Below are 24893 nucleotides of genomic sequence, written 5' to 3' on the forward strand. Positions count from 1 at the left end.
ACCAGTAGATTTGTAAGGAAAGTTTATTGGGAACTAACTAAAAATGAACCAGAAGAGTCAAAGGCTGAAGGAGTATCAAGTAAGCCTCTTAGACGTGGCATATTTTGATAAGCCACTCAGTTTTGATATAACCTTTATCAAGCCCCCATGAAAACTTGACTTAACTTGAAAGGACACCCGGGTTAAGTTACGGGGGTTATCTTCCTTCTTAAGGATAAAGGGGGCTAAGTACATGAAGGATGCCTTCCAATAGATGAGTTTGAAACCTCAATTTTTGCTAGTGGTTTCCCTGCCAAAAAGGTACGTTTCATGACTCTCTCTAATAAGGAAACGCAGATCTATAAGTATACTTGAAGAAATAAGGCTTAGTGATATGTTTAAGTTAAAGTACAGGTGAAAAGTTACCCGAATGAACTCTAACAACGTGGCTCTATTTGACGAGACGAGGAGGCCATAATATTTGGTTGAATGAAAGATTTGGAACTCAAGCTGCTTTTGTCACAAGGAAGTGCTAGATCAGAAGATTGACAGCCTTCTAAGTTATTAGGTGAGTCCCTAAGCCGGCTCTTGCAAATGTATTATGCATGTTAGAACTTTTGTAAAATTAAGCTAAAATTCATGATGTGATGATTCTGTGAAAAATGTATGTTTGATGAACTTTTATGAATCATTCGTAGGGAAAATAGATATGATCTCTAAGGTCAATGGTTAACATGCCTGAATGAGTAAACTGCATATAAGTATGTTTGATGACATGAACAAGTTCGTTGTGAAAGAGTTTATCAAGTATTGCCAGCACGAAAAGTCTGTGCCTATCTCTTGAGTCATCTAAAGGGGTCTATCAGGATTAAAAACATGAATCTCTAAAAGGAAAAGTCCATGAAACTCTAAAGACCATATAGTGTAAGACCATGACTAGGCCATGGCATCATATGAAATATGTAAAGTAGGGTTGGGTGAATACCAACGACGAGGGGAAAACCTTACGATAGTAAGTTTAGGCAAATCCCTATCGTCTAAAACACCAATTTTCATATAAGTGAGTTTTATGGCTATCTCTAAAAGGAAGCATTGTGGCGATCTATATTAACAGGATGTTTTTGTGGCTATCTCTGTTAAAAAGATGCCTTTGTAGAGATCTTTGTTTATGAATTATTGGTGGCTATCCCTGTTAGAAGGATGCCTTTATGGCTATCTCTGTTAAAATGATGCCTTTGTGACTATCTCTGTTAAAAGGATGCCTTAGTGGCCATCTCTGTTAAAGGAATGCCTTCTTGCAAATTCTGTTAAAGGATGCCTTCGTGGCAGAAATTGAAGAATGGATCTCATGATGACCATCTGAAGACAACGCCTTTGGGCAGACACCGAATGAATGACAAACATTGTTTAGTTACTAAAGATGAATAAGAAAGGATAGTGTGTGCCAAAATACGTGGTGAAGCAAAGATATAAGTTAAGAGTAAGAATAGAAAATGCACTAAAGTAAGAAAGATATGAGCAAATTTTGAGATAAGTATTAGGGCGCAGTCTACCTCGTCTGAAGATAATGATTAAACTAGTAAGTATGGAATAAGTTATTAAGTCTAATAATAAGGTAAGTGAAGAGGTTAAGGATTATGTAAAGATTAGATTTAAGAAAGGATACAAAAGGTAAATATATGTTAAGTATAGTACGCATAAGAGAAGGAAAATGTTCTGAAGAAAGAAAGATGGTAGCGTCAGTATTGTACTATCCAAAGAAGAAAGAAAGGTTAAGAAATATCCAAAGATGTGCAAAATCACATATGCAATGTAGAATGAATGAAAAAGGTATCTTAAGGTTTAGCTCACTAAGTTCTTACGAACTAACAAAAGTTTTTTCTGTTTTTAGGTCTGTAAAGGAATATACACCGAGAGACGATGCCAGGGCTATGCCAAAGAACCAGTGCACTTGACTGTTATGCATATAGAGGAAAACAAGTGGCATGTCAAAGTTTGTGCATAAGTTCATTAAGTAGTATCCCAAAGTATGTCTAGTAGACTAAGAGGTAAAGTAGGAAAGTTTGAAATCTCATTGAGCCAAAAAAATAACCATACATTGTATTTTTACAATAAAATCTGTAGTATCCATAGATAGTCAATTGTACATAGGCAACATCTAAGTGTAACAATACAATGTACACTAATTAGAAATTTTGTTACATATATATAGAAAGACGTTTACATGAAAGATTTAAAAAGGAAAAATTTTAAGTTACATCTGTAAGAAGAACATCACACCCGAGATTTGGATTTGGTAGATCGGATCGAGTCGAGGGCATTATACTCGTCCTAAGTTCCTATCTCAATTAGGCCTAAATTTAAGTCTCTACACACTAAAATACAAAAATTAAGCCTACCTAAGGCTTGTGTCGGCCAAATAGGTCATCAACACTTAAAAATGTGTTAAAAACACTTATTTTTATTAACTTTTAATCCTATCTACTAAATACCTAAAATGTAATATTAAATTCTAAAGGCCAGTTTAGCATTGCTTTTCAGAAGTACTTTAGGGACAAAAAAAACTTTTGAGATAAAAGCATTGCCAAACAAGACGATTTTGAGTTTTTCAAAAGTGCTTTTGGGACAAAAAAATTTCTTTGGAAAAGCACTTTTTTTGCCAAAAGCAGAAGTAGAAAATTTTAGCTTTTGCTCAAAAGTGCTTTAAATGTGCTAGAAAACAAGCTCTTTAAGTGTCAAAATAGACAGAAATTACTACTACATTTGACGACAGGTCAATAACCATTACATCTTTCTTCATGAAAAGTCAATTATTGTCAAATAGTAATCAATTCATTCATCACAAAGACAAACAACTCGTGAACACGTTTACTTTTCATCAACCATGTAATGTTAATGAAGGATATCATTTACCCATTTCTCGAGCTATGAATTCCACTGTTGTGACTGACGCTATATACTACAAAAGTCGTATACCCAACGCACTCATTTTCAATTCCTTATCTATTCAAACTCAGGCTTTTACTTACAGCAAAGTTTATGAGTCACACATATATAGTCTATCATCCACTTAGGATTTAGGTATGCCACACTTTGAATGTCACAAGTGAATAAATCCATAAATTGTTTCATGATCTATTCTTCTTGTGTCTAATCTGAGGTACTGTCAGTCTAGTCAATCACATCTATGTTTCTGTCTTCTGGAGGTCATCAGCTCTAACGCCCAAGGCAAGGAATCTCTCTAATTGGACTTGATAGATGACATATTAGCCTTTCAATCGATTTGCTTATTTCCGATTAGACTAAGGACATTTTTAGGTCGCCTACTAATATAAATTGTCTTTTTTTATTACGATCTGACTACGTAATACCACTTAGTTTTAGTTAAACATTAGACAATCAATGAGTAAATATTTACTTTTATTTTACTTTACATGCAAAAACCACGTGAAGACAATATGCATAGGGTATTTATGTAATTCATGAACAATTTTATTAATCAATCTATTTGAAAAAATTACAAGTGTCCATAGATGAAAATACTACGCTTAGGGCACCAGATTCAACATAATTGTTGCATATTCATGATATTTTGCACAGTATGATATTGAGGTGAGTTGAAAATGGTTATTTAAATTGAATTGATATAATTTATATTGATTATCAAGATAAAGGACAAAATTGAATAGAATGAAAAATAGCATAACTTATGATTTATGATATTTGGTATGAAATTGAGTTGAAACATGATATATGAATTGATGAATTGATGATATATTGAGATTGATAGAATGTGAATTGAACTATATGATGAATTGGATAATGGGTTACCCTATTAACTGTTTAGATAGAATCGAATAAAATTGGCATGTCATAGGATAGATTGAGTATGGTATTACTTCGATTATATGTCGATGAACGTTTGGCACATTTTCCTCCAGATGTTCTGATGAGTGTTGTGCACAACATTTATTTTAGTTAAACCGATGAGCGCTAGGCACAATCTATTTACTTCGGACATTCCGATAAGGCACTAGGTGCCAAATTGGTGTGTTAGTTGGGATCCATATATTCGTTCGAGTCCAAGTCATATTAATAGGGGAGATAAATTGTGAAATTGTTTAATGATGCTAAAAATTGTTTAAATTTTATGAAATTGTACTGCATGTACACATATATGATAATTGAAGTAATGTATTGATGATGCAAACTGGTTAAACAAGCTTGAGGGCTGATATGGAAAGATAATGAATGAAATGATTTATTTGGAAATGAAATGTGATATGGTTAAATGTTGTAAATAGAATAGATATGCAAATATCAATGGAATTGAGATGTTAGTATAATATGCGTATTTAAATTGGCTAATTGTAGTAATGTATAGATGATCCATATAATGCATCTGGTATATTTGTGACATATGTATATTTTGATGCATTGGATGAGGTTTGGCATGAGATGTGCATAATTGGTTGACATTAGAATTCAAATTGATTATATGAAAATGATTGTAACTTATGTTATATTGACTTGAATCATTAAAATAACACTTAGCTTTATCGCTTAGCATATGGTTTGTTTCCGATGAACAGGTTTAGGTACATATCAAGGTCCTGATCAGTGATTCCAGCACCCAGCCGAAGATCTTCAACTCATCAATGTTTGCAAAGTCTCTTTTTGTTCATTATATGGCATGTACCTAGGTTGAGTCAATTTTCGTATAATATGTTATCTTGTAAACTTTTGGAAGTTAGAATTGGAAGTTTTGAGTAACGACATAATGAAATACTTGTATATATTATTTTGGTACATTTCATTTGCATGAGATGATGCTAAGTTTAACTTATGTAAATGAAGTAGGCTAAAAATGGTTAAATGGTTCGTAATATGTTAACTACTTGTATGCTTGAATTAAATGGTAAAATGGTAGTGATATTTAAGCACAAATTGTGATAATTGCTAAAGATGAAGTAGTGAATTATGGTATGTTGCTTAATTGATTAAATGGATGGGATAACTTGTGCATATGAATGAATGAAATAGGTGCCAAAACATGACCATTCAAAACCAATATGCTACGTCACAACGTCGAACATTTGTTGTCACGACTAGATCTAGTCCATATGCCGCTCCACAACATCGAGCAATGGTCGTTGCAACGAGACCAAATCAAAATGTGGTGTCACGACGAGGAACCCTTGAAGTCGCGAAGTAAACTCCAAACTTTGAAAATATTACAAATTGGTCCTAATTCGACCTTGGTTTAGTAATAGAGCTTTCGTAAGCTCATATAAGCCCCAGAAACGAATGTACATCATATTGTATGTATGTATGGTTTGAAATTTACTCATTTATTGGTATAAATAGAATGTAATTTCATTACAGTTGCTCCAGCAACGAATGTGACATCTTATAGTTCAAATTCGGTGATCAAGTCGGGTAGCAAGGTGCTAAAAAGCCTATCTACTTGAAGCATCGGTGGCCTAATAAAGCACTTAGAAAAATTAGGGCTACCTTGCTAAAAATGGAAAGTAATTTTAGAAGATTTGTAATATGATAAGATTTAATTTTGTAATCTTAAAGAATTGTGTCAATCCTTTAATAATCTTAATTGTATATAGATTTTTATCTCGATCGTCGATGTAAAAAAAACTATACCATTGGATTTGAGGATGCTTAACTAAGAGGGATTTCCCCTATTTATAATCACTTAATTATAATCATTCGTAGTAATTGAATACCATTGAGAGAATTTACTCAAACACTTGGCGTGTTTTTTCTTTCTTATGACTTTTCTGTTCTTCGTTGTTGTTTTGTTTTTGAGTTGCTTCTGCTTCATTTTTGGTGTCTTAAAGAATTTCAATCGAGAATTTTCAATTTTGTGAGAACTAGACTAACTCAAGCGGATTTGAAACCAAGAAATCGCCTAAGGCCACACAGATTGTGAGACGAAAGTTCTAGCCTCGTGACACTAAGGGCTAGCTCTCTATTACTATTGTAGTTGAAAAGTACTTTTAAAAAGTGTGGTAGAAAAGTGCTGTGAAAAAATATGTTTGTTAGTTTTTCGTGCTTTCTATTGTTGCTAAAAAATGCGGTTGAAAGGTAAAATGTATTTTTTAAACATGATGCTAGAAAGTAAAAAATTAGTTAAGTTGTACAGTATTTAAATAATTTAATATAATAATATATTATATATAAATTTTCAATACCTTTTAAGTAATTAATATAAATTATTTGTAAATTTGATGATATATAAATTATTTTAAAATTTTAAATATAATAATAAATAAGATTTAAATAATTTAATTTAATCATAAATGATATTTTGTTATGAATATTTTATTAAGTGGATGTCCATCAAGATATAAATAAGTTTTGATGTGCTTTAAACTCTAATAGTAATTAGAAGTAGTGTTCTATTTCATTTATACTTCTTATGTCTATATTATAGACTTTGGAGAAGCATTGTATATGATTCTGATTTATCAATAAAATATGCTCTCTTTGCTCTCTCATTCTCTTTGTTCTTTACTCTCTATCTATTTATTTTGTAACACGTTATCAACACGATTCTCTTTTAATTTTTTTTCTCCATAAGTCACAATTTTTTTCCCTTTCACCAAGCCTTACCTCTTTCAAGCAGCAACCAATGCAATAGTCGATAACTCCAAATTTATTGCTCAAGCTGTTGTCTATTGCCTTCTAGAGTTACTACTATTTCAGTCTTTAATTGGGGCCTGCACACAATGGGTAATCATTATGCAAAAAATTTTATATAATCCTTATGTGTGCTCGTGATAATAGCTAGGGTGATAACGATGATGTTAGAGAATCTCAAGTATATTTCACTATAATTTATTTACTATATCATGTTTATTATAATTGGAGACTAATCATGACAACATGAATAAATATATTTTTATTTGAAATCTATACATGTTTGCGATGGTGATTATGAAATAAAGAATCTATTAGGACATTGATAAGTTCGTCTTAGTAAATCTATTGCATTCCCCGAAGTGAACGCAAGCATAAAAGAAAATAAAAATCAACATTATTTTAATATTTGGTAGTACAAAATTAGTTGAAAGCTCCAGAAGAGCTAATATATTAATATCTTGTGATGGTTAATCTATTGGTTTTAAAATATATTCATAATGGATCTCATATTGACATTGTGAATGAGGAAAAAAATATTTTTCATACGAATCAAAAGAGGATTGTGTTTTTATATTTTGAATCAAACTTAGGACCTCTCGCACCCTAAACGAGAATCATACCACTAGACCAAATGCTTTGCATTTGAAGATTTTGGCATATACTCTGAAGCGAATATTGCATATAATTATTTGGAAATTATATTTATTTTGTTGACTTAGTGGCATTATAAACTTCACATTGATTTAGACATTTCCATTAGTAAATGTTACAATAGTACTTATATGTGGATACAAAGTAAAAGGAGTGATAGTAAAATTATCAATTTGTCACAATTTATATTGACATTATTAGTACATTTGAAATGCATGTTAAAGTAAACTAGAATTTTACTGATTCAAATGCATTTACTACTTAGCGTGACTAGTTAGACCATTCTAGATCATATATGATGTGAAAATTAATTGAGAATTCATATGGACATTCATCAAAGAACCAGAAGATTATTTAATTTAAAGAATTCTCATTTGTTGCTTGTTTTCAATGAAAATTACTTATTAGAAACTCACTAGCTAAAGTTGAGATTTAATGTCTTGCATTTCTGAAACGAATATGGGCTCATTCATCAACCATGTGGATGGTTTTGATATTATATGATTTTGGTAGATGCATCTACAAAATAATCACATATGTGTTATCAATTTGCTACCTGTCGTTTACAAGATTGCTTGTTTAAATAATTAAATTCAGATTATGCAATTAAGACAATTCATCTTGCTAATGTTGATGAGTTTATCTATCAGTCTTTTATTAATTGTTGAAAAACTTTTGTAAAAGCTTGTTATTTATACGCCTAATGGTTTAGAGAAATTATTGATTGAACGTATTTAATTAATATCTATACCATTACTTATGAGAACTAAACTTTCTATTTCAACATGAGATTATGTTGATTTACATGTTGTACATATCAAGCGAATAAGTTATAAATACACCTCATTACAATTGGTTTTTAGTCAAGAGCTAAATATTTCTCATCTTTGAATTTTTGTATGTGTGTATATCTTCCAATTGCTCCACCGCAACGCACAAAGATAAGTGAATCCTCAAAGAAAGTTGGGAATACATATTAATTACGAGTCTCATTGTATTATTATATGTTTTAAATGCATTGGAGATTCAATTATGAAATGATTTGTGATTACTATTTTGATTCGATTGTAACGCCCCAAAAATCTCTTATATATTTATTTTTTGTAGGTTTGTGACACAAATATATGTTTGCTTCAGTGGTTATGTGTTCGGGGAGTGTCTAAGAAGTCTTGGGTTCAAGCCTTGACTTAGGCAAAAATTTTAGTTTTAATTGAATAAAACCTCTATCTCTAACTAGTAGGCTTATAAATAAATGTTGGTGAAATATGTCAGAATGGATCTATTGGTCTGATGGTTAAGTGGAAGGCAAATGAGCATGAGGTCAGGAGTTTGAGTATTTGCGCAAACATGAGATTAATTTTTACTGCTTGTGTCGTGTGGGTGTTGTAGTTTGATCGAAATTCTAAAGATTTTGAGTGGGGTTTGAATTTGGTGGTTGAAGGGTTTGTGGTGGAGTGATTTGGGGAGAAAAATAAGGTTGGATAGAACCGAAATTGGTTGTGGAAAATTCGGTTGCTCTCTCTCATTTTTTCAGTTTTTTTACCGTTCTCTCTTCTTTACTTTTGGGTTCTCTCTGCTAATTTTTCCCTTTTCTTGTTATCGAATTCATTTGGTTCTGGCTTAAGTTTTGAACGTTTTTCTTACTCTCTTTTTCCTAGCCGAATCATATTTGATCTTCTTCCCAAATTTCAGCTTCTTCTTTTCTCTATTAGGATACCCCTTCCTGAAGTGTTGTCAAGATTTTGTGTTGTTTTAGTGAGTGCCGAATTGTTCCTCTTTGTTCTTTATCTTTTCCCCCTCCTGAAATTATCTCTCCATTCCATGGCAATAGTGTTTCTTGCCTCTATCTTTGGTGGTTCTGTACGTGTGGTTTCAGTAAATGAGTTCTTGGTTTTTTTTTTGGCAAATGGTTGTTGTTAGGGTTCTAATTTTTATTTTCTTTACCTTCTTGGATAGTAGCTAATTTTGGAGGAAGAGACCAGACGCGAGTGGAACCTTAGTCGATCATTCGAGAGTCGTGGGTAAGTTTGAAGGTTGCGTATCATAATGAGTTATTTGTTCCTATTCGGTTTGAATGCGTTTCAAGGAATTAATCTGGTATTTTCGATCAATTGATAGGTATTAGAGTGCTCTGGTATACAAACTCATCGAAAACGGTTCAGGTGTGTAAACACAACTCTAAAAACAGAAATCAGTAAAAAGCTGAAAAATGTGATTGTCGATGCCATATAGGCGTGTGGCTGCTTGTGTGGTAGGTCGTGTGATCGAACATGGGCGTGTGATCAACAAGGCTGACCATGTACGAATCATGGGTCGGGCCAAATTGGGCCATGTGGGCCACACGGGCGCGTAGGCCCCACACAGGTTAACCACACGAGCGTGTGGGAATACTAGGCCAGACCGTGTGAACCACACGGCCAAGGCCATTTTGGGCCGTGTGGGCCACACGAGCGTGTGAGCCTACCTGGGCTTGCAGCATGGGCCTGTGGGCCCATTTTCACTGTTTGACTGCTAAGGTTGCACAAATCGCCCAAGTCGACTATGAACCTACTGAAGGGTCGGTAAGTTTATATAAACCCCTAATTAACTGAAATGACTGAAAGACTGTTATATGCCTATATGAGATAGATATGTATGTTTATACTTTAAGCAAGCTATATATTGTATACTGTTTATACATGATACCATGACATGATTGTATGATACATTGCATTGATTTGGGGATTGATATTGATTGGAGGAAGTGTACTGAAAGGCCTCGAGCCTAACTTACTGGCAGTTCAGTTGCAACTACTGTCTAGTGTCACATTTGTACTACTTTGGAGTGTAGGGATGGGTGGGTTGATTATATCCCCACATGAAATGTAGGGTTGGACGGATATGGAGTGTCGAGGCTGGCTGGGCAGGACCTGTATACTGTATAATCTGTTACTATACTGATTATTGTTACTGTAATGGGCCAAGGCCCAAACACATGATTGCTTGTGTGCTAAGATGGGCTAAAGCCCAAACTGATATTGTCTCTGACACTGAAAAGGGCTTAGGCCCAGACTGTGATTGCTTACTGTCTATTTGCTTTATATGGGATTACACACTGAGTTTTCGTAAACTCACCCTTCTGATTTGACTATACATGTAATCCCCAGACATAGGCGGATCGGTGCGACGGAGGACTCAGCGGTAGCCACACGACTTATTTAATTTGACTTAGCACTTAATTATAATTTTGATTTTATTTTGGGGGTATTTACTATAATAATGGCCTCTTTGGATTTTTATTGTTAACTTGGGATTTATATCGTTTTGGTTTATAACTGTTAGTGATAAGAATAATCGAGTTTTCAAAATGAATCAAACGTTTTAACAAAATATACACAAATACGCAAACTGTCTTAAAAGCTTCCGCATAGATTAAACGTTTTGAAAATTTTCGACTGATTAGTTAACACGACTTTAGAATTAATAAGAAATTCTTAAAAGTTTCTAAGTGGAAATTTTTTTAAGCAAAGTTACGGCTTTCCAACACAACCTATGGTTTTCAAACACACTACCATGTGACATCGCCAGATTCGGCCATAACGACCAGGCCGGGTTTGGGGTGTTATATCGATAGTTTTCCCGACATTAAGGGGAGAGAAATATTATCTTGTAATGAGTTAGGGGGGAGTAATTTGAACCAGAAGTTCAACAAGGATAATTCATTACAAGTTCCAAATATGAAAATTCTCATAAAAGAAAATAATAAATCTAGATGATCATATAGTAAAGGCAGGTGCTCCAATAGAGACCCAAGACATAACTAATAAGTAAAACTCCAGAAGAGATTCAAGTACCTGGAATTGAAGATTAAAATAGCGAAAATAAGAGATCTCGATAAGTTATGTCAATTCAAGAAAATGTCGAACTGATAATAAAACTAGTCGACAATGGTTTTGCATGCAATATTATTGTTGAAATAATGAAATAAAAGGAGAATCTTAAATAAATCTATTGAGAAATATAGATATGAACTAGATTGTTCAAAATAGAAAGACGCAACTCAAGTACAATTAAATTCGTTGATTTTTTGGACCAATAGTCTAAATATCTAAAGGTATAAAGCCAGCGATGGTACAAATGAAGTGGTTTTGCAAGAGCGGAATAAAAATATGAAGTTTTTCACTTAGCCTTGGCATTGATTATGAAAATATATAATATTCTTTTGTGGTGGATACAATAACCTTTAAATATATTATTAAATTGACCATTTATAAAAGATTTAACTTGCGTCTAATGGTTGTTGTTACAACCTTTTATGAATCACTATATAGTAAAGTTTATTTTAAAATCTTTGAAGGATTTAGAATGCTAGAAACATATTAAAATTCTTGGGAAATTGTTCATTTATATGAATTGAAATAATTTGAACATATGTGGTGAATAGTAGTTGAAGGAGGATTATAAAATGATCCAAAATACTTATTTGTGTTTTTATAGAAGAATCATGATTAAAGTTTGTTATGGTTATTGTTTAAACTCTTGAAGAGATCAAAATATATTTCCCGATATAAATGCTTAGTTTATACATTCAAATAGTCATTTGAAAAACTAGTATTCAAGATTGAATACGTAGAATATGATAAAGTATGTGATGTTTTCATGAGGGAGTAAATACGAGTCGCACTCTTTTTCATTTAACCAAAGTTTTGCCCCATTGGGTTTTCCTGGTAAGGTTTTTAATGAGGCATCATATTATGCATATTATAGATATGTGTACTCTTTTTCCTTCACTAGCAATTTTTTCTTTTCTCATAGGATTTTTATCTTAGTAAGGTTTTAACGAGACACATTATTTACAAATGGACATCTAAAGAGGAGTGTTATGAATATTTTATTAAGTGGATGTCCTTCAAGATCTAGATAAGTTTTGATATACTTTAAATTCTAATAGTAATTATAAATAGAGTTCTATTTCATTTATACTCCTTATGTCTATATATATAGACTTTGGAGAAGTATTGTATATGATTTCAATTTATCAATAAAATTTGCTCTCTATTTGCTCTCACATTCTCTTTATTCTTAACTCTCTATCTATTTATTTTATAACATATTTAAATAATTTAATATAACGATACATAAAATATTTAAATAATTTAATAGAATAATATATAAAATATAAATTAATTTTTTTATATACCAAATAAAGGTATGTTGATAAATTTCACAAAATCCAAAAGCAATAAAAAGTTATCTTAGATTAGGTTAGGGGTGAATATTCGATCGAGTCAAATCGAGTAAAAAAATTTTGAGTTAGTCGAGTTGATGAATCCTATTTTAGCAACCGAACTCAATTTAATTTTTTTTCGAATCGAATCGAGTAAAAAAAATTTTACTTGAGTCGAGTTAACGAATAATATTATTTATACTCCATGTTGCGTTTACATGGATCAATTATTTAACTAGTCGACAAAGTAAAAGATTATTTAACTATGCAATAGACCTGTTCATGGGTCGGGCCACACCGGCCTGGATCGAAGGCCCGCTCAAAATGTGGGAGGGTTTGAGCAAAAATATAGGCTCGAAAAGTAGGCTTGGACAAAAAAAAGGGCTCGTTTAAAAAACGAGTCGGGCCTCAAGTAAGGCATTTTTGCCCCAGGCCCGGCTCGGCATGGTCCGAATTTACTAAAGGACAAAAAAAATATGTTTCTTTTAAAAATATTATTTTCTTATTGTTTTCTCCCTATTTTGCTACCATTTTACTATTATGTTGTTACTATATTGTTGTTATTATTTGGATATTGTATAAAACTTATTTTATTATTAATTTTGTTATTATTTTAGAGGTATTTGCTTATTAAGTTACATCTATCTTAGTGTTATTTAAGTATACATATTTTTTAAAATTTATTTTCAATTTGTTGGGAAATATTTATTCTAATGTTTTTAGAATTTTTGATGTATTATATATATTTTAAAATTATATAAAAAATAATATAAAAATTAATATGGGCAGGCCGAGTCAGGCCCGGGTTTTAACATTTTTATCCGGGTCGGGTTTGGACAAAATTTTAGGCTCATTTTTAGGGGTGGGCCGAGCTCGGGCCTAGCAAAGGGGCTACTTAAATTTTTAGTTGAGTCCGGCCCGGCCTGGCCCGTGCACACCTCTACTATGCAAACAATATAATACTTTTGCCTTTTAATTTAATGGGTAAACATTTATCAAAATGACATTGTTTTATCTTTTTTAACTTAATGGTTTTGACTTTTAATCTTAGAAAAGGTAAATATTTATCAAAACGACGTAGTTTTTCGTTTTTTATTCAGATTTTCGGAGAACTCGAATTGTGTAATTCATATACGAGTTAAACCGAAAATTTTAATTTTTTATTCGAGTTGACCTAAATAACTAGAACTATTTAATTTAAAATTTAATTTTTTATCGAGTTTTTCGAATCAAATCGAAATTTCATATTTTAGAAAAATAATTTATTATGACACTTTTGATTGCAAAAATTAAGTATTTTCATTATTTCTAAGGTGGAGAAACAGTTTTTCGAGCATAAATATAAATTTTCAAACTTGCCTCCATCCGCCTGTGCAAGTGCTAATCCAATTAAGTAATTGGATAAACCCCTTTTAATAATGATGATGATTATGATGCTACTGAAATTATGATGGTGCAATTTGTGATTATAAAATGAGTAATGAGAATTCTAAGACGAGAAGAAAGATGGGGTTGGCTTGGATTGCAAGGGATACTCTCTTCATTTAGTCAATAAGGACGGACGATGATGGTGATGATACTATGAATTCACTTTTATTTATTCCTATCTTTAAAGAGTTTTTATTCTATGATGACTAGTATGTAGTAACTAGTAAACACCAGTAACCAATGGAATATGAAAAAAGCAACCATTTTTCTTTCTTTCTTTTTTTTTGAAAAAGAAGGGAAGAAAAACATTTAATATAGGGGGTATAGATTGTTTCCATGAGTCTCATCATCAGCCACCTTTTACTTTGTCTGTTTCACAACCAAGCAGAACAGGTGGCTAACCTCTTCTTTCACTTGCCAATCTCCGCGCTTCTCTCTCTTTCTCTCACTGTCTTTCTCTTTCACTTCCATTTGGGTACTTTTATTTGGCCTTTGTTTGGTCATACTTTCATCTCCAAAATTTGGCAGTAAGTTCCTGTTCCTAATGGGGTTTTTAATTGAATCTTTATATATTTTACTTTTTTTTCCTGGTACTGGTTTCTCATTTTCAGGTATGATGTTCTTAGGTTTCTAGTCCTTTGAAAAATATCTCAGCTCTTTTGCTTTGATTATCTCTTGTTTCCTTATTTTGATTTGGTTTCTAATTTCTTTCACTGTTGCTGGTCTTGTTCCTTTTTTCTCTTCTTCTTGTTCTCTGCTAATACTTCATGTTTATTTTTATGGTAAACTGCAAATGAGAATTCTCAAATTTCATTTATTGCCGATTTTTTTTTTCTTTCCCCCTGTATACTTGATGGAATAATTGTATAAAAAAGTTGAAAACTTTGGGGCTTTTATTGAGCAATTCTCTCCCTAGAACTTATGTTACTCCTTTTCATGGTGACGATGATGGTCATTTTCTGGATGCATTATCTGCTTGGAAATCTTAATTGTTGCCTTATCCTTTTTCTCTTTTTCCCCCACTGATGAAAGTGACTTGAATTTTACGAGTATTATTAGTACTTTTGGATTTGGTATGCTTTTGATGCAGCAAATATCATTCCATTATATTGTATTTCTTCAAATTTCCTCTTATGGTGTCAGCTTCACTCAAACTACTATTTGAATCTGAATTCAGAACTTCTGCTTCATCCATGTCTGAAGCATTTGAATGCTTGAAACTTGAAACATATAAGAGGAAAAAGAAGCAGTGAACTTGCTAGCTTATTAGGAAAGAACGATATGCTCACTAAGTCCTGTAACTTCAAATCCTAGAAGGTTTCTCAGTCCAAGGAGTCCGGTATTGTATAACTAGGCAAATTCTCTGTGTTGGAAGCATTATCCAAATGGCTTATTTGGGAATAGGGATTTATGATTCCTGATATGAATTTGATCTGTTGTAAGTAGGGGGATTGATATAGAATATGTACTGAAATCGGTAAGGTTTTGTTGTATCTATGGATTTCAGATATGGCTGGTGGATGAACTTGAGAAATAAAAAGTTCTGCTTCATATTTCATAAACAGCAATTTAGAAATTCAGTGATTCATGGATTGGACTGAAATCTAAAGTCCATATTGTTTTGAGTTCCATTCAAGCAAGATAGACTACTGGACGTCCACATTCTTCTTATTATTACAAAATAGTTTTGAGTCAGTCCGTTTTGCTGATTTATTAACCTATTTCAGCATTTACTCGGTCATGCTGTTGCTTCTTTTCCTTTCTCTTCCATTGTTTACGTTTCTAATGAACATAATTGATTGATTGGACGAAGTATTCTATAAATATTTGTGTGTCCAGTTGATGAGATATAACTATATCAAAGAACAGTCCGCACTATAATCATGAGTACTACTTCAGCTGTTCCTCTGAAAGATCAGAAGGCCAAAGCAAATTTCCTTCTAGAGGTACATTTTTGGACGTTGTAGCTACAATTTCATGTTATACTCTATTTGTATACTAAACTCTCCCTTGTTTCTATTAGTTTTTGACTCTCGAAATCATGTTGGTTTCATCAGATTGCTAACACAGAGAAGCATTTGTGGGTGTTAATCCACACCAAAGGTTTATTGCACTCTGATGTTCGGGATTTATACCACAAAGTCTGTTTAAATTACGAGAGTTTCTTCTTGGACGATCATGAACTGACGGAACTCCAAGATGTTGAATATTCGCTGTGGAAGCTACACTATAAGCACATTGATGAGTTCCGTAAAAGAACAAAAAGAAGCTCAGCTAATTCAGAAAGTACAATGTCTGCAATGGGCTCAATTGGTTCTGATAACAGATATATAGATGGGTTTAAGTCATTTCTTCTAAAAGCTACCGAATTTTACAAAAAACTGATTGAGAAACTCAGAAGTCATTATGGACTTCCTGAAGAATCTTCATCCTCTAAAAGGGGTGGCATCAATGCTTCTATTGAACCTGTGAAATTGCGGAAATGTCACTTCTTATGTCACCGGTTTTTAGTATGTCTCGGGGATCTTGCTAGATATATGGAACAAGTTGAACAATCTAGTGTCCTCAAGCATAATTGGTCAGTTGCAGCCGCCTACTACTTGGAAGCTGCAATGGTATGGCCAGATAGCGGAAACCCCCAGAATCAGGTATTTTAAGTGTTTTCTTATTTTCTCTATTGATATATAACAATGAATATGGTATGAGCCAATTATATAGAACAAAGTTGCATTTGTAACATTCTGAATTCCCGATTTCTATGTAATAACCATAAATGTTCACTTTTAGTTGGCAGTACTGGCTACGTATGTGGGTGATGAGTTTCTTGCTCTATACCACTGTATAAGAAGTTTAGCTGTAAAAGAACCATTCCCGGATGCCTGGAACAATCTTGTTCTACTATTTGAAAGAGTAAGATTTATACTGTTTGCTGATGCCATGCAAATAATTTTGTACCCTTTGGATATTCATACCAGTTTCTGATTTCCAAATGCTTCTTGTGATTTTGCAGAACAGGTCATGTGATTTGCCATCTCTTTCGAGTGAGGAACAATTTGATTTCTTACAACCATTTGAAAGAAGTGGTTCCCAGGTAAAATTACAATCAAGTGAAAAAGTTTCAGATGGCATTCCGTTGAAGGGTGAAAATGATCACTCTGAAGGAATGAATTTTTGGCTGCTTCTTATCCGAATGCTAAGTTTCTTCTTCTTAAAATCCAGGTAATTTTTGTAACTACAGATGAGTAGAATTAGTTCATTTAAGATGCAAATATGTTCAAGGCTTCATATGCTAGTTTGTCTCATCCGTATCATGTCTGCTTTTCATGCTCGTAAATTACCATAGGGCATAGCATATGGAGTATATGAAGAATTGACTTTTGAGTTGCAAAAACATACTTATGATGATCCAATAAAATAAGTTTGTCTTTGAAACCACCACAGCTAGATGTTTTCTGATTGCTTTCTATCAATTTGAATGCTGCCAATCTTACTCGATACGGATGGTTTGTCAACTAGCTTCTTTGGTGTTTGTATTCTGTTTTTAACAAAGAATATTTAAGCTTTTTTGGTGTTTGCATTCCGCCTTTAACTAAGTTCTCATGTTCTTGGCTGATGCAAGGCAGTTTGGAGGACTTCCCTTGTGCTTTTGCATCTACCATGAGAGTGTTGGATGTGATGATGGCTTTAGATGATATAAAGCTAAGAGCAATGCTGGAATCCTATCAGCTTATGGATTCGGCTAGAACAGGCCCTTTCCGAGTTCTTCAAGCTGTTTCTGTTTTCATCTTCGTCTTCCATAATCTAAATAATAACCCCGAATTGCCAGGGTCAAAAGATGGAAAGAATAAGAAACATCTCGAGTTGATACAATTCGCATTGAATGCTACATTCATTTTCATGGGACGTGTTGTATATAGATGTTTGAGGGCAAATTCTTTGAACTCGTGTCCCCTTCTACCTGCCATACTTGTTTTCGTGGAGTGGCTGGCAAGTATGCTTGATGAAGTTGAAGCATATGGAGTGGATGAGAAAACTAAAAGCTCTATATCTTATTTTTTTGCTGCTTTTATGGACCTTTTGAAGCAGCTCGATGTTAACGTTGAAATTGTGTCTGATGTAAGAATTGCACTGTGGGAAGACTATGAGTTGAGGGGCTTTGCACCGTTAGCTCAAATACATGTTTCATTAGATTTCTCAACTAGTTGGAATCAGATAGACAGTTACCAAAGTGGGATTGAATGCCGTATTAAGCGTATAATCAATGCCGCGATGAAGATTGCAAGCAGATCAAATGGTTCCTATAAATGGATTATCTTTGATAGTTTGGGGAAGAAATTCTATCCGAAAGATGCAAATGAAATGCCTGAGAGACTAGAATCAGAAAATGGGGAGTCCAATTCAGATGTAAATGTCAAAGGGCTGAATCAGCATACATATGAAGCTGGAAAAGAATGCAAGACACAGATTGCAAGTGAAAACCAAAGCAGCCATCTTGCAGATGGGAAATCTGTTGCCATGGAAGAGGAAGAAGTTATTCTCTTGAAGCCTCTTACAAGACATAATTCAGCACCACCCTATGGGAAAATTCATAGCGAAAAAGACCCTGCGTCTCCAAACGAAATGGAGGAAACTGTTCCTTCCGATGAATGTTTGCGCCGTGCTACGTCCCTACTAATAGCGCAAAACCAGGCCAATTCTGATGCTTCAGATTTTCAATCTGACATCTCGAATTTCAGGCGCAGTAAGCCTGTCAAGCAACATGAGCCTTTTGTAAAAGATACCACGGCATTCTTGTTTTCAGAAGCCCCCATCTCTGCTGGGCCACCGTCACTTAGTTCTTGGGTTCTAAACCAAGGAAGTTTAAGCAGTACCGAAAAGACAAGAAGTGATGTTAGTAGACCAAGCTTGAGCCCTATTGCTGAAGTAGCCACTTCATCCCTGAGCGATCTCTCGATCCATCAAACCGAGGATTCTGTCAATTCATCAAGATTTGATGCTTTAACCAATTACTTGTACTCACCTCCACCATATTCGGCTCCAATTCCTTCTGCCCCTTTATTGCCTGATGATGCTGCTTGGTTTAATGGTAATCAGTCTAGCTTTTCCGGGGTGAATGGCTCAGAGTTCATTAATAAACCCGAGAATTTCTACAATGCATCAAGGATAAGTGGTTACCCCAATTGGTCTCCTGATGGCGAACGTATTTATGGTTCTGGTATTCCTGGTTTCATTGATAAATACCCTCCATTCAGCGGGATGACTTCTTCAGAATGGCTTCGGAGATACAGAGAAAGTCGCAATCTTGATCATGCCAACAGCCATGTGCAGCCTATCAACTATTATGCTCCCGGGAACCCCATTCCCACACATGATGGTTCCCGTGTTGGTCTTTTCAATCAATACGGAGTACCATCTGTTACAAATCCAACAATTTACACAGAGAGTTCCGTGTTGCATCAAGGATTTCCCCGTGTTTACGGCATGGAGGAACCGAGAAGGGAAAAGCCGTTTCATGGTTATCAAAGACCGAGCCATTATGGCTGTGGGGCCATGACTGAGCTTAGAGACGAGCCACGGCCACTCTTGCAGTATCTAAAAGAGAAAGAATGGCTACTCCAGCAGGATCCAACCCTGAGAAATCCTACTTTCATGGGAAATTGAAAACCTTGAAGCTCTCTTTGGACATTCGCGTAGCATACATCCTGTGTGTGTATATATATATAGACATAAAGAAGTTGAAAATATGAATGTAGGTATGTTTTAGTCATAAGTCTGAAAATGAGGTATTCAAGTGTGAAGAAAGGGTGTCACAGATTTAGGATGATTTTATAGTGATATATAATGTTGTCTTACTGACCAGAAATGTTGTCTTCTATAAATTTACTTTGCCATGCGTAATGGACGAAATCCCCATCAATAAGGTACCCAAGCCAATGGAAAGGCAGCTGATGGTGTCTTAGGCGGAGAATTTGCTGTGCGACAATGGGTAAAGTTTTTTTTTTTTTTTGTACAAAGACGAGAAGAATTTAAGGCGAAGTAAAGCTAAAAACGATTCAGAAGCAACCTAGCCGAACAGCGAGTTTCGCTCTTCAGGTGGCAATTGTTTGATGATTGTAGTATAATTTTGACGTCCTGGAGAAGTTTGATGCCTTCAAAGATTGGCTGCTTTGAAACATCCTGTGTTAATATTTCTCCCTCCTAAGTAGCCTGCAGTAATTAACATTAAAAGTTCTGAGAAGCAAATAGAATAGCACGGAGGATGAAACTGTGCACAGATATAAGCTGAAAACCATTGGAATCCCGGAACATAATTTTGTCTGTTGTGGACAATGATGAGGGAGAGCAACCATTGAACAGGGGAGGGATTCACCGAAAGGGGACGTGAGATCTTTGTTGAAGAGAGGGAGAAACATTGCTTAGAAAGAAGTTGAGAATAATTTGAGTAATTTTTGAGATTATCTTAATCACCACAAAAGGGGCATAAATTAGTGCCTTTGAAAATGAGATTGTTTCTTTTAAGGCAACAGACCTGACTTTTACTCGGAACTTCAGCATTTTACTCTTTTTAAGAAATGAAGCTTAGAGGAGATCATCGGTTTTCATGGAGGATTTTGAAAATAGTACTAAAAATGTTAGGCATTAAGTTGATTTTAAAAAGAAAAATCTCGAGTACCACCATCAGTCTTTAATATTTTTTTATATAAAAATACATTAAAAGTTTTATAAGTAAAATATTTGAGAGGTGAAATATGATGTAAAAGTAGAACCATATGAATTGTTGGAGTTTGGGTTATTCTTATTATTAACTACCAAACCGGCTATAACCCTAAACCACTGAACCCAACGGAGAAGAAGCGCTAGGAATTTCTATCGGGTAAAGTCTCCGACTTTGCTTCTCAAACTCAAGATCTGAAGATCCAATGGAGAAAGAACAATCAGCAGGAGGCGATATATCGTCAGCCCAAGCTGTTTTACTTGGAGCTTTAGCTCCTGGTGTCAACGTCGGTTCTGTTTTCCTTCTCTATGATCTGCCCCCGCCCCCCGCCCCCCCCCGGCTTCTCTTTTTAGATATTTACAATATTTGCAGCCATATTTATTTATGTAGTTTCTAATGAACAATTTTGGGTTTCAGGGTCCTACATGGAGTACTCTAAAATTAACGTTTTTGATGTTAGGTCTTTGCCTTGCTCTCATGTTGGGTTTAGCATTCTCCTCTACTGATTCCTCCTTGATTCTTCATGTTGCTTTCCTTGTTCTCATTGCCATCACCCTCTTCTTGCTTCTTAACTGGTATTACTATCTATGCTAACCCCCCCCCCAATTATCTTTTGTGTTGAACATGGATTTATAGTCTTCTAGCTTTATATTAGTTTTTGCAGTTGCTTTATTTGCTATTTATGATTTAAATGAAAGTCATAGGATTTTGTATGATCATTTGGCACTTTCTATGTTAGATCTGAGAGGATACTTTAATTGTCAAAAGGTATTTGTACCATAATTACCATGATTCTCTCAGACTTTAATGGTTTGGTATTTTAGCATTTGAAAATTTCAGTGTTTTGTCACAAACATGATGGGTTTTAGCATGCTCTTCTGATATAATGGTGATATATTAGATATCAGTTTGGATTGAACCTGCCTGTTATCATGGCACATAACATGGTTTAGATAGACATGGTGAGTAGGGAGCTCGGAATTTTGTTTTGAAAATGTCGATTCTTGCATGCTCGCATAGTTCTTTTTCCAGTTTTAGAACAATAAATTGGAGGGAAGAATGCGAAAGTGACTGGTTCTTATAATGCTAGCAGTAATTATATGCATAGGGATGATGATATTTGAAATAGCAAAATTGAATCTAAAATCTTTTCTAGTTGGAAACTGTTACTTGACATACACCCTGAATTTGGTTGATTGGATGGATATCTTATGCAGGTTTCTTGAACAGACCGGTTTGGTTTCTGTTGAGCGCCAAATGCAGGAGATGGACTTAATACCGAATAATCGTAAGAGAGAATGAACAAGAATCAATTTAACAGAATGAACTGAGTTTTCTTTTTCTTAACTTTTGAATTGCATTACGGGTGAAGATGTCATCAAACACAAGGAAAGGTGGAGGATTTGAGAATGAGATGGCATTTCTAAGAAAAACATGTTAAAGAGAAGTGTTAGCAAATCATGTTGCTTCATTTTTCTTTCCCGGGAATCACATCGGGGACGCCGATCACTAGTCGCTCTTTGCTTCCTTCTCCTTATGTTTGCTCTTCTTGGCCTTGATGAAGCAGAAGCATGAGCAGCATGGGAGTTGAAGCAAAAACTTCATATTTCTTGTACTGATGATTCATTTGCAAAAATTGAGATTTATATAGAACTCCAATCTTAGTTTTCTTGTAAGGATTAAATATATTCTAATATGGATGCCATTACTGAGGTAGGATTCCTAGCATATCAATGACATATTCATAGCCATTGGATGTCTTATGCTTCTTTGTGTGGGTCATGTTAGGGCTTTTTCTCCTCCTTTTCCCCCAAACGAATAAAGTCCATGCTTTTTTGTTATTTTCCTTGGCAAAATAAAAAGACTTATGTTTTGAAAGGAACACAAAGAATCTGGTTGACCCTGTTCAAGGGTTTCAATTAATAATCTTTGCCAACTAGTTGTAGGATGTCTCAATAATAATAATAATAATAAATAAAGAGACGATGATTTCTTCACTGCAAATCTTTTAGTAATTTTTATCAAAGATAATTATTTGACAAAATAATTACCCTAATGTCTTAAAATAAACAAACATAAAATATTGGGTTTGAAGGGTAAATCAGAGATTAATAGATGTCTTGTTGATGTGCTTAGTTGAAGTACATCATGTGCTTAGATGTATGTATATATTATTGTATTTTTAAATCCTATTACTCCGGAATGCAAATTTGATTGAATTCCTCTAATGAGTGTTTTTATTGAATTTTTAAATCTTTTATCTAATAATACAGCTATTATTGGTATATCGTGTCCTTTTTCTAAACAATGCTCTTATAGTTATCATTATAATTCCTAAATGTATATATCTAACTTGGGATATTTCTTTTTAATCATCTTAATTTTGTCTTTAGTAAACTGTGAGATTTCTGTTAATCCGCCTCTAGCATCTTTGGCAACTGTATTACCACTTACTTTTTATATATATTTTTGACACCAGATTTTACATTTAGATATTTTATAAATTTCTTCTTTAGAAATGATTTTTGTTAATCTTCTATCATTTCATCATAAAAGTAGTTTTCTTCTCTGATTATATTCCCTAATTTTATATCTTGTTGTTCGTTCTTAGGAATTTTTTCTAATTGATTATTAAAACTGCTTCCTATATTAAACACAAATATATATTCTTCATCATCTGTGTCAAAATCTATTTCTGATATTAAATCGTATAATATTTCCTCAGGATTTATTTACTCTTCTGAACATATTTTTGAACCTTGTTCTTCAAGTGTTTTAATAATTTTCTTGCACTTTTTCCCTTATTAGGACAATTTGGTGCTATATAACCTTCTTCATCACATATGAAACATTTACATTTTTGTTTTTTAGGATTTTTAGAAGTTTTTCTTCTAATGAATCTTTCCTTTTTATTATAACCAGAATTTTTCTTGTTTCCTGGTTTCCATCTAACTAGCTTATATCTTCTATTTTTCTTTTTATGTTTTTTATAAGTATTTGGACGTACTGATTTATATCCAAATTCCCATTCATTTTCTAGAATTTTTGTACAATGCTTATTACTTAGTTTATGCTTAACTTGTTTAGAAGCTTTACTTTGTAAACAATAACCAGTTATTCTTTCTTTTACAAAATTAATTCTATTTCCTATAGAATCTATAGTTTCTGAATCCACTCCAGATATTTTACTGTGCTTTCTAAATAAGAATCATATTTTTTATACAAATCTCATCCCATGGTGGTGGTAATTTATGGTATAACAACACATAACTAGACAGACTATCTTGATATTTTTTATCAGTATAGCCACAAAATTATGTTTTTAGAATATAAATTAACCCTATAATAGATCTTTAGGAGTTTGAATCTGGTTGATTAACTGCCATTTTTGTTCTTTTTCTTTTTCCGATTCTTCCCATCTTCTTAGGAATTGTAGAACATTTCCTTGAAATGTTCCAACAAAGTAATTTAAATTTTTTCTTTTGACCACATGTTGTTAACAAGTATAGTCATAGACTGTGTCCAATCATCTATGGTTTTTTCATAGTCCGCCATAGGGATATTAGTTAGATCTAAATATATTCCTCCTTGAGTAACATTTCTTTTATTTAGATCATCTATCCTATGTGGGACAGGTTGAGTAGATGATTTCCTAAATTTTCAGGTTTTATTTCATTAGTAGCAATATTTTCTATTTGATTACCAAAAATTCTAGTTGTATTTTCAACTTGTTCGTAATTTTTATTATAGGATCTTAAATAATCATCTTTTAGAAGATTCAACTCTAGTTTTATTTTTCCATAACGATCTTGATCTGTTTTATCAGTACCCATTAGTTCTGGTATTTATATATTTTCTTCTTCATCTGTTGAAGTATTTTTTCATTAGATTTGTAACTTGTAACTTTTATATCTTCTAAATTGATAGAATTATCAGAATTATTAGAACTACTACTACTGTTTGTAGTGTCATAGTTCAACATATAATGATAATTGAATAACGCAAATAGATCTTTATGTTTTTCATAAAGTTGTTCTATTAGTTTTAGATATTCTATTCTTTCATTTTTATCAAATGTCTTAGTGAATTTATTCTTCCAATGTTCTATAAGTTGTTTATAGGATTGGAAATCATATTTTTGTTGATAAGTATAATTTCTTTTCTATTTTTTAGATTTTTTATGTCTTTTGTTTTTAGAAGATGATTCTTTAGAGGAAGTGTCTTCTTCTTCTAACAAGGCTAATATTATGTTAC

General features: G+C 33.3%; 2 protein-coding genes across 5 annotated transcripts; both read left to right on the forward strand.

The window, feature by feature from the left end:
* The first annotated feature begins 14070 nt into the window (after positions 1–14070).
* LOC107901801 (protein SMG7L) lies at positions 14071–22367 on the forward strand. 4 transcript variants are annotated; one of them, XM_016827949.2, is made up of 9 exons: positions 14071–14451; positions 15764–15870; positions 15982–16572; positions 16712–16834; positions 16935–17143; positions 17548–20925; positions 21100–21214; positions 21857–21927; positions 22012–22367. In XM_016827949.2, exons 2-6 carry the CDS (start codon positions 15808–15810, stop codon positions 19583–19585), a joined length of 3024 nt encoding a protein of 1007 aa, XP_016683438.1. In that variant the 5' UTR covers positions 14071–14451; positions 15764–15807; the 3' UTR covers positions 19586–20925; positions 21100–21214; positions 21857–21927; positions 22012–22367. The 4 variants fall into 4 exon arrangements, with proteins under 4 accessions (XP_016683438.1, XP_016683441.1, XP_016683439.1 ...); XM_016827952.2 differs by having other exon boundaries at positions 14142–14535; XM_016827950.2 differs by having other exon boundaries at positions 14142–14451; positions 15102–15870.
* On the forward strand, positions 20741–22367 carry LOC107901802 (uncharacterized). The gene is made up of 3 exons (XM_041095836.1): positions 20741–20925; positions 21057–21214; positions 21857–22367. Exons 1-3 carry the CDS (start codon positions 20845–20847, stop codon positions 21939–21941), a joined length of 324 nt encoding a protein of 107 aa, XP_040951770.1. The 5' UTR covers positions 20741–20844; the 3' UTR covers positions 21942–22367.
* Positions 22368–24893: the final 2526 nt, after the last annotated feature.

The sequence above is a fragment of the Gossypium hirsutum genome, chromosome D06 (genome assembly GCF_007990345.1).
Source record: "Gossypium hirsutum isolate 1008001.06 chromosome D06, Gossypium_hirsutum_v2.1, whole genome shotgun sequence".
Lineage (NCBI taxonomy): Eukaryota > Viridiplantae > Streptophyta > Magnoliopsida > Malvales > Malvaceae > Gossypium > Gossypium hirsutum.

What these genes read in the sequence shown, in the direction of transcription:
- LOC107901801 (XM_016827949.2), top strand. Translation starts at nt 15,808, where the DNA reads ATGAGTACTACTTCAGCTGTTCCTCTGAAAGATCAGAAGGCCAAAGCA. An exon ending in AAGCAAATTTCCTTCTAGAG is followed by an intron (nt 15,871 to 15,981) that starts GTACATTTTTGG and finishes TGGTTTCATCAG; the next exon opens with ATTGCTAACACAGAGAAGCA. An exon ending in GCGGAAACCCCCAGAATCAG is followed by an intron (nt 16,573 to 16,711) that starts GTATTTTAAGTG and finishes GTTCACTTTTAG; the next exon opens with TTGGCAGTACTGGCTACGTA.
- LOC107901802 (XM_041095836.1), top strand. Translation starts at nt 20,845, where the DNA reads ATGGAGAAAGAACAATCAGCAGGAGGCGATATATCGTCAGCCCAAGCT. An exon ending in CTTTAGCTCCTGGTGTCAAC is followed by an intron (nt 20,926 to 21,056) that starts GTCGGTTCTGTT and finishes TTTGGGTTTCAG; the next exon opens with GGTCCTACATGGAGTACTCT. An exon ending in CTCTTCTTGCTTCTTAACTG is followed by an intron (nt 21,215 to 21,856) that starts GTATTACTATCT and finishes TATCTTATGCAG; the next exon opens with GTTTCTTGAACAGACCGGTT.